General features: G+C 51.0%; 1 protein-coding gene across 1 annotated transcript; it reads right to left on the reverse strand.

Annotated features, from left to right (window-relative positions):
• Positions 1–485: 485 nt before the first annotated feature.
• On the reverse strand, positions 486–6,019 carry LOC131268921 (phospholipid-transporting ATPase IF). The gene is made up of 7 exons (XM_058271218.1): positions 5,963–6,019; positions 5,648–5,858; positions 4,413–5,515; positions 3,567–4,339; positions 1,915–3,234; positions 1,394–1,723; positions 486–711 (listed from the first exon to the last, which is right to left on the reverse strand). Exons 1-7 carry the CDS (start codon positions 6,017–6,019, stop codon positions 486–488), a joined length of 4,020 nt encoding a protein of 1,339 aa, XP_058127201.1.
• Positions 6,020–10,138: the final 4,119 nt, after the last annotated feature.

A 10,138-nucleotide genomic window follows, 5' to 3' on the forward strand; every position in this document is an offset into this window, starting at 1 on the left:
CACCGGGTTTATGGGTGTTCCGTTGTTGTTTTCGTTAGTGTTTCCATCATGCTCCGAATGTGTTAACTGCCCTGACTATCACCGTCTTGTTGCACACTCGGCACCGTCGAGTGATATTGCCTCAAACATGGTCCGTAACATAAAACGTTAAACGTAGCGGAATAAGTTAAAGCGCTGGTTTTTTTTTTTAAGTGTTCGCTTGTAAAAATCGACTATATAAATTACGCACTAAAAACGAGTTAAAGTTTTAAAAAAAAAGGTATATCGAAAAAGGAAATAATACACGCGCTTAACAACTATGGCGAATGCTGAAACTGGCGCGTGCACTAGAGGGCGTTGGAGCTCCAAAAAACCTCCAAAAAAGGGATGGAGCGTCACCGACAGTGTCATGAACACACGAACAGTTGGCTGGTTTGTCCGCTTCCGCGTTTGTCCATCGTGGCGATGCGTTGCGAAGGCCATCCCACCGACACATCCTTCCTCAGCTACAGGTCCGTGCTCTGGAGGCGGTCGTCGCGCCACTGGAACAGCGCGCGCCGATACTTGGCCCCGCCGGGGAAGATGTGCCCGAGCTTCACGCCGATGGCCCGGATCGCGAGCAGTGTCATGTCCGGCAGGAAGCCTGCTATCAGTATCACAATGCTGAGCAGCCAGAACGACATCGACGAGAGGAGGTTGTTGTACACTTGCAGCATCGAGCCGTCGTAGTTGCTGGACGGAGGGAAGCAGAGAACGGAATTCGTTAGTCAGGTCTGTCAATTGGAAACCTCAAACTATTGGGTTATAAATAAAACGATCAGAGATTCTTCTCCGAGGAAAAGCTGTACGTGTCTTCAATGCTTTATGCCAGGGGTCGACAAAGTCCAGCTGATTTTATCCGAGCCGTAAGAAAATTTTACAGCTTGTCTACCCCTGCTTTAAGTTATCGGCAATTTGCAACATCATCAACTACAAATGTGTGTGTTATTTAATACAGATGATGGATGAACTAAATTCAATCAAGAATTAAAATGTGTTGTGAAGTAATACAATAAAAAACTTGATAAACAACATCTGCCGCTTCCGTACACGCACACACGATGCTGAAGACGATAAATCCCTAATGCTTACCAACGTTTTTCCTCGAAGCGTTGTGCGGTGGGAAAAGAGAATGGAAAACATTGCTATAAAACGCTCGCATATTGCGCATGAAAAAACACAAAAGCAACGCGGGATGCAACAAGGGAGTGTTCATGCGGGGGAGCACTTGTCAAATGCACATGCTACGTACAAAGAGTGCGCTAACAAACACAATAGCTGGGATGGTAGGGAAGAGGGGGAATGAAATGCGATGTACGTGGATGGAAAGGCAACTTGGCGGATGAAAGGAGAAAGCCCCACAAGGGCAACGTACATGTGTAGCAGGTTGTAGACGAAGGTCGAGCCCATGAAGGCGAAAATCGACAGCAGCACCGTGGCGATGAAGATGTACGACTTGTAGATCGCCTCGAGCAGCAGCTTCAGGTTGACGAGCACCACCACGTTGTGGATCAGGATGGTGCCGTAGCAGGCGAAGCTGACCGTCGACGGCCAGTACGAGTAGACGGCCGGGTTGATGGTCCACACGGCGTACGTGAAGAAGTAGATCACCGAGAAGTGGTAGATGCCCAGTATCATCCAGCCGATGAAGTACTTCCACGCGTACTGCTTGTTCCCGGCGACGCTCTGGTACAGCTGCGGGTTTCTGCAACGCGTGAGAAACATAATTAGTATCTTTTTAATAAAACCATAAAGCAACATCTCTCATTGAAAGTGTCATTCAGATTCATGAAATTGGAATTGGATTGGAATTGAACAAACGATTGAAACGATGGTCGACTTCTTCCACGGAAAGGATGAAAATGGAAATCGTAAAACCAATGTGACCAGGCTTACTTCATAAGCGTTTGCTCCTGGTACGGTTTCTCGGTGAGGGCGAGCACCAGCACCGGCACGGCCGTGTAGACGACGTTGTACAGCGTGAGAAAGACCGAGTCGTACACGGACTGGTTGGAGAACATGCTGTGGATCTGGAAGTACAGCTGCACGCCCATGAAGACCAGATTTTTATAGAAGAAGTACAGCACCAGCACGGCGAGGCGTGTGCTGAAGAAGTGGCCGTGCACGAGCAGCAGCTTCTTGAGCATGCAGAACTTGGCGAACGCGTAGTCGGCGCAGCGGGCGGCTTGGCGTCCCTCGCGCCCCACAATCCCCAGACCGACGTGCGCCTCCTGTATCATCGAGACGTCGTTGGCGCCGTCGCCGATGGCCGCCGTCACCGGCGCGGTGTCGACCGTCTTCATCAGCTGCACCACCTCGCACTTCTGCAGCGGGCTGAGTCGGCAGCAGAGGACCGCGTGGCACCGGATGCTGACGTCGCGGAACTGCTCCTTGAGCGACTCGAGCGCGATCGTGAGGCTGCCGCCGTCGATGAGCAGCGCGAAGGTGGTCCCGCGCTGCCGGAACATCTCCAGCGAGAGCGTGTCGAGGTGCTGCTGGACCTGCTCCACCGTGGTGCAGTCGGTGATGAAGTAGCGCGCCGCCCCGTCCGGGATGTGGCCGCAGCTGAGCGCGATGTTGAGCGCCGTCTCGACCTTGTCCCCTGTCAGCACCCAGATCTTGATGCCCGCCTTGCCCAGCGACTGCAGCGTGTCGCGCACGTTGTCCTGCAGCGCGTCCTCGACCGCCGTCGCGCCGAGCAGCTCCAGCTGCGTCTCGATCTTGCGCTGGCACTCCTCGATCTTGGCCGTCCGGTCCGTCAGCGAGCTGCTCGCCTCGATCAGCTCGTCGTTGAACGCGTGGAACTCCTGCACGGTCAGCCGGCGCCGCGCGATCGCCAGCGTTCGGAGGCCAAGCTTCGCGAACTCGTTGATATGCCGCTGGGTGGTTTCGATCAACGGCGAGGGGGCGCACAGCGGCAGCACGTGGCTCTCGGCGCCCTTCGTGTACAGCCAGATCTGACCGCCGGAGTCACGCACGATGATGCTCATGCGCTTGCGGTCGGAGCTGAACTCCAGCACCGCCAACCGCTCGTACTGCACCAGCTCCTCCACGGGGATTTCACCGATCCGCGAGCGCACGTCCGCCTTCACGCACGACGCGCGCAGCTTAATGTTCATCCGGTCGCCGTCTTCCCCGACGTAGACGAGCCCCATCCGTGCGCACGCTTCGACCAACGCCTTCTCGTCCGGGCTCGACGCTTGGTAGTCCATTTTCCTGCAACAAAGGTTCAAACGTTTAGTAAAAGGACAGACGAAAGCCACAGTAATGCACTCTAACAACGATTTAAAAGGTTTCGATCTATATAACGGAACGTTTCAATAGGTAGAGAGATGAGGTAAACAACGATGAGCAAGGCGAAGTTGAAAGCTTGCTATTTGTAATATTGCCCTATATGGTTGCAAAGTTCCCCGATGTGTCTGTCAACATCCCCTGTGTCGATGAACCTTTCCCTCTACCACTTGAAACATTCGATTATATAGATCGAAACCTTGCAAAAACGGTAAGTTGAACTCTTCTCTAGAAGTGCACCACGGCGAGTGACTTACTGGATGAAGTTGTCGATCTCCTGCCGCTTCACCTGAGACTCTTGGCGTTGGATGACGGAGGCTTCGTTGTAGGCCGGTGCGGCGTACGATTCGCGCACCGAGCGTGACACGTAGGAGCCTCGGTTGCGGCGCAGGGTGACTACCGGCCGGCCCGCCATCGGTCCGTTCACGGCCATCAGGTAGCTGGCGGGGCGGCCCATGCCGGGCGGGATGTGCGACTGGGTGCGCCGATGTCCGATCTTCTTCAGATCCTGCCCGCCGGGTGGCGCCGGTTTCTCCTCGTACGCCGAGGTGGTTCGCTTCAGCTCGAGCTGCGGTGGTATAGCAAGGTTCCCGTTGCTACCACCGCCACCGCCGCCACCGCCAGCGTGCTCCAGTGTGAAGGAGGTCTCGACGCTGCCCGGCTCAACCAGGCTGATCGGTCGCAGGGGCCTTCGTACTTCCGTGTCCGATGCGAGCGGATCGATGTGCTCGACCGGAACGATACGATTCTTGCCCTCGAACAACGACACAGGATGACGCCGTACGGGTGTCGTCGGTATGCGATCGCACTCGTCATTCAACTCGCCCGTTCGATGGAGCGAGCCATCCTGAGGTGGTTGTACTATCTCTTCCTCGGATATGCTCATGGTTTCCATCGGTAGGCGATCGTCCATGTTCGACTGCAGTGGAGTGGCTGGCGGCAGCAGCTCGTCTGCCTCTTTGGTGTAATCGCCGGCCACCTGCACCGTGTGGCAAACAGCTAGTGCTTGGAAGAAGTTGTACACGTGCTTCTGCAAGAATAAACCAATAGACAAACAATCAGTAATATAGGAATGCCCCGCAGCGAACTCGACGGACACTCACGGAGAGCTCGTTGATTTTGAGCGCGTACCGGCGGCCGCTCTCCTGCAGGCGGCGTCCCTTCTGCTCGTACTGGCGCCCGTTAATCGAGCACTGCTGGAAGATCATCACGTTCTTCGTGAGCGTGCCGGTTTTGTCGGAGAACAGCAGCGACACCTGGCCGAGCTCCTCGTTGATGTCGGACGTGTTGACGATGCACTGCTGGTCCGTCTCCTCGTCGTACATCTCCAGGTCCCACTCGAGGTAGAAGCCGCCGAGGAACTTGGCCATCTCGATCGTCACGTACAGCGAGATCGGGATGAGGTAGTTGAACAGGATGAGAAAGGAAAAGTAGTCCTGCAGGAACTGCGACACGCGGTAGTTGGACAGTATCTCGCCCAGGTAGGCGTTGTGCTCCTGCCGGTAGCGGTCGTTGTAGCGCTTCAGGAAGTAGCTCACGGTGACGATGGCCACCAGCAGCACGAGGAAAAACACCAGGTACTTGTTGATGTACCGCTCGCTCGAGCTCATCTTGTTCGTCGTCATCTTGCTGTTGAGTGCCAGCTTGGTCTGCTGGCCGGTGTACACCGCGCACCCGATCGCCCACTCGGTGTTCTTGATGCGCGACCCGCGCAACAGCAGGTTCTCCGTCATCAGCGGCAGCAGGCTGTGTTCGCCGGCCGCCAGATGACAGTCGGCCAGCTCGATTCGCCCCTTGAAGCTGTACAGGTTGGTGTGCGGCAGCTCGTACTCGATGCGCCCGATCGTATGCAGCCGCTCCATCGGCACCTTCGGCACACCCTTCGGCACGCTCATCGTCTTCAGGTTGGTCTCGCCGTCCAGGTTCGCCGTCGTCACGTAGCACCGGTCGTTCTCGTCCGAGCTCTGCAGTAGCACCACATCGCACGGAATGTCGCAGTCGCGCGTCATCATCACGATGTCACCCCGCTTGATGTCCTGGCACCGGATGTCCTCCGCCACCCCGCTACGGATCACCGTCACCGGCGAAAAGTTCACCATATTGTCCGCCCGATACCGGAGGAAGTTTTCGTACCCCTGCTTCGCCGCCGTCACCGCTATCACAAACACCAGCGGCACCAGTGAGGTCAGCGGAGACACGGGACTATCTACAAGGCAGGTTTTTGTGCGATAGCAAAAGAGAGAGAGAGAGAGAGGTGGAGAGAGGGCGAGACAGATCGTAAAACAGATAAAGGTATGAGCAGGAACGAGCACCGGAATCGCCCCGTCAGGTCCCTTACCTATCACTATCGATATAACCGTCATGATGAGAAAGTACATATTCGCCACTCGCCGGAACTGCTCGAAAAGGTTCATGGGCAGGAAGGTGAGCAGCGTGTATTTGGTCGACTTGATGCGGTTGGATTCGTTCGAATTCTTCTCCTTCTTCTCCTGGCTGTCGCGGCCCACCTTCACACTCAAGGAGTCCGCCTCCTGTGACACCCGATTCCCCTGAAATGGATTCGGAACGTAGTGAACAATATTACACTTGGTTAGCCTAGGGATCTTAAAGATATAGGCAGAAACATAAATCTGGTAGTACATCTAGTACATACGCACGATACTAATACAGTAGAATCCGGATTATCCACCTTTTTCGGGCATAGGGACATGTGGGGCAATAAGGACCCAGAAGCTAAATTATGCAATCTAAAATCTAAACGAAGAAATTGAATGTGGTCTTTAAGATCCCACCTTTCGCAGGATGACTACTTTTTTCGCTATCAAATCGCGTTATTTTTAATGAAAAATAGCATAGTTGTATATTGCCCCAGCCATCCCTATGCGATTTAATAAACAGTGAGTTGTGAAAAAATTGGGTTATATTTTTCGCATTTACTGCAAGCAAGCAATCTTTTTACAAAAAAAGGTGCATAAAGCCTCAACCAACCCAAAGACTATTCTTCCAGGTAATTTTGCTGGCTCACTTGGTAAGTGTCTTGGGTATATTCAACTGCTGGCTTTAGTTCTTGGTTTGGTTTTAGTTCCATACAGACTCCGGACAAAATGTGCTTAGTGAAATATCTCCCAAAATAACTACCACTTTTCTAAACCTAGAAGTAGTTGATGAAAAACACATCCTTCGAGAGTTTTAACTAAATTTCTTGAGCGTTGACTTGTCTTGTTTTGTTGTGATCTCTTTTGTGCTTCTCAATCTGTTATGTTGTTGAGAAAAATAAACACAACATATTTCTAGTGTGGTACTTCGCAATCAGAATACTCTGGAGTATTGTTCCACAAGTACAGCAGACGTTCAAGCACTTCCAGTACGGCAAAGTCGTTCGGTGGCTGACAACCCGGCAGCGTAGGCTTTGCTGGTAATTGGTGCTAACCAACCTGTTTACCATCGGCTTTTAATCCCATTTCTAACGAGCCCCGGGCCCGGCCATCAATCGGCCGCGAATAACTGAATGAATACTCCACATACCGACTGCACATCACACCATTACCGCCGCCTCCTTTCCAACCCACTCCACTTATCAATCCATCCCTACTCGCCGCTGCGTTAGTTGTACTCCGGGACAAAAGTGCAAACTGTTCACCTAACCGACGACTGCAAACACACGACAATAGAACGATGGTGTGTTTATAAAGTTCGATTTTATCAGCAACTGATGAACGCTGTATAAATATGTTTATTTCCATGCCTTTGAAGCACCCTGGCTTAAAATTCGAATAACCTGGCCATCGCAGAGCCAGAAGTGACTGACTTAACCGGTATCTGCACTCGCCATGCGATAACCTGAATTATCGCACCAATAAAATGAGTCATCTATGAGGTTTGCTCATTGGTTTTAAATTATCTTTCATTAAAAGGCATCAAAATCAGCACACTTTTGGTGACGATCGCAATTTTGCATCTTTGCACATACCCCGAATTCCGCGTCGGTATAGAAGTTAGTTCTCGACCACGTGCGGCTTAGCATGTCGACTTCAACAAACGATTACCCTTGTGGAAAAGTTAGCTGTCGAACGAAACAATCGAATGTTCATCCCTCCGAAGATGCCAGTGAAGGAACGTTTTACATTTGTTTATTTGTTTTTGCTAACTCGGTTCCTAAAGCCCAAAGGCGATGGATGTTTGTTGGAGAAGCGTGGAATAGTTTGAGGCAGGGGTTGCCAAACGTTTGCCGAACTGAGCCAGATAGTGGAACAGAACCTAGATAACCCGATAATGAAATGTTCCTTAAGTAATATTACACTAGTATTAAGTGTAGAGGTTATCCAAATATCCGAATCGGAAGGACTAACACAACATTGCTCAAGACAAAACATTCGAAGTGTACTTTTAGGAGTTTTTACTGTTAACCATTCATTTCTAAACTTATTTCCAATACAATTCTTCATGCTTTTGCACCTAGAATATTTATTTTAGGTTACTTGTTATTGTTCCTCTCCTCATATATTTTTCCCACAGAGAGGTTATGTTTGCGTGTACTCAGTATTTAATATCGATTGTTGAACGCATGCCACTGTGCCATTGCAAAGTAAACATGATGTTTAGCCACTGGTTTCCGGAAGAATTCTCGAAGGTATACGGCAAAGTCGCCTGGTATTGGACTTCGCCGTACATTTATAGGCGAACTATGCTTGACATCTGATTTTCTGGAACTTCCAAATCGCAACACTTTATCCACGAACTACAGATCAGTTTTTCATGCGCTTTCACAGATCTATTGGTGGTTTATAGTTTCAGCTCTGCTTGATTCGTTTCAGTTCTTCTTGATTCGAGTAACTTCCCAAGTAACATTTTAAGTTTTATCATGGTTCTAACGATGTTGTTCATGCTCATCATTAAGTCTCATCTTAAGAGTAAAATATCTTAAAGGCTGTGATAAAACCTTCATAAACCCGTTTTAAGTGTAAGAGGGCCCAATCTACAGAACGTTGTCAAAACCATCCCTTAAAACCTTTTCTAGACCAAAAATCACTGATTGGTTTTAAGAGAAGGTTTTAAGAAGGACTTAGCAGCGTATTTACAGACTCTTCAAGTCTACTAAGATTTTAGACTTAATGAGCGGTTTTATAGCTATCCTCAAAAGGTTTTAAGGATGTCAAAATTATTAAAACTATTTTGCCTGCTGAGAAACCTCTATAAAACCAATTGGACTTGGTACCCCCATGTTAAAACATTGATAAAACTTGTTAAAGTCTAATAGGTCTTGGAAATGTTACTTGGGTTAGCTCTGTTCGATTCGAGCAGTTTAGTACTAAGAACGGCATTCGTGGATTTCTTTTCACACAAGAGATGAAGTGTTGCCGAAGTTTGAAGTTGCTTTACCTTGGACCAGCAACAGAGTGCACTCCACCAGGGCCGGTACGACCCGTCCGCCCCGCCATCCTCCCTTCCGCCGCCCTCGTACTCGATGCCGCACTCATTCATGTTGCCGGGCGGTCCGTGCTGGTTTTAAACTGTAAGTACACGCAGTGCCTTAGCGACAGGCACGGATGAGATCACTTCCGCCGCGCACCATGCCACCGGTTCGCCGGGGATGTGCAGAACCTTTTCGCACGTGCCACGGTTTGATCGAAGGTGCTCGCTTGCTGTTATTTTTTATTGATCGCTGAAGACGCTGAGGCTAGTGTTTTGACCAAAATATTTGCCGTTTGTTTGTGAGTGAACCTGGCTCGCGGTTGATTGTCTGCGGATGTGGTGTCATCTACTACCGCTAGTACACAAACACACCCCTCCCCCAGACACACACACACACCTCGTACCACTTAACCGTGCGACATTTCCGAGTAACTCTGGGGTGTGGATTTATGGCGCAAAGCTCACACTGTTTTCCCCTACCGCCCAACCCAGGAGGAAGGGTTTTATCTCGCTTATCGCTTACTACAACAAAACGCACGACCTGGGGAATCACTGGTACAAGCGTACAACCACACAATCACAGCGTTGGGTGTTCGAAGTGTTTTTCCGCCCGAAAATTGATCGACGAAGGGTACCGGGGTTCGGTAACAGGTTGGCTTATCCTGCGCGCACACACACACTCATGCACAGGGAATGTTGAGGATACAGAGGCGCTTATTAAGTACAGGATTGCGCCAGTGTCATTCCGGTGCAAGAGGTTTCAACCGTTTCACGACCGTCGCAGGCGTTTTTGCAAATGTTATCTATTTCCGGAACTACGCAAGGGAAAACAATGGCGCTGGAAAAACGTGACCGAAGTGGCGTTACTAGCCGAGCCCACCGGACAAAGAGGTTGGGCTGATCTCCCCACCAGGGTGAAGCTGACCGCAGCACTTAACCGAAACGCGCGTGTGTCAAGCTTTCCTGCTTCCGAGCGGCGTTCCGGGGCCGCATCCACCAAGGAAGAACGCCACCGTTAGACTGAACGGGCTCGTCATCCCTTCGCGTCGGCTGGCGCAAGAAGCTACCCAAGACCGGAGAGCTCGCGGACGTGTGTGCGCGCGCGTGAAGATCACCAATACGCTCGCGGTACGTGCTTCACGCGACCGCGTCGTCGTCTCCCGGGGGGATATGGAATGGAGGCCGCGAATGTCCCGATCCTTCCCGGCGTTTAGTAGACGACGACCTGCTGCAGCTAGCATTATTTATCAAACCACTATTTTTCACTAGAATCTGCCCTCACGTGCATCGGTAACGACTGCAGACGATTTTCCCGAAACCGATGGAGAAGTATTTGCAACACACTGGCAAAGGCGACACGCACCGGACGTTACCCCAAATGGAGATAAGATAAGCCGCGCAATTGTGTCATGCTTGC

Source organism: Anopheles coustani, chromosome X (assembly GCF_943734705.1).
Source record: "Anopheles coustani chromosome X, idAnoCousDA_361_x.2, whole genome shotgun sequence".
Classification (NCBI taxonomy): domain Eukaryota; kingdom Metazoa; phylum Arthropoda; class Insecta; order Diptera; family Culicidae; genus Anopheles; species Anopheles coustani.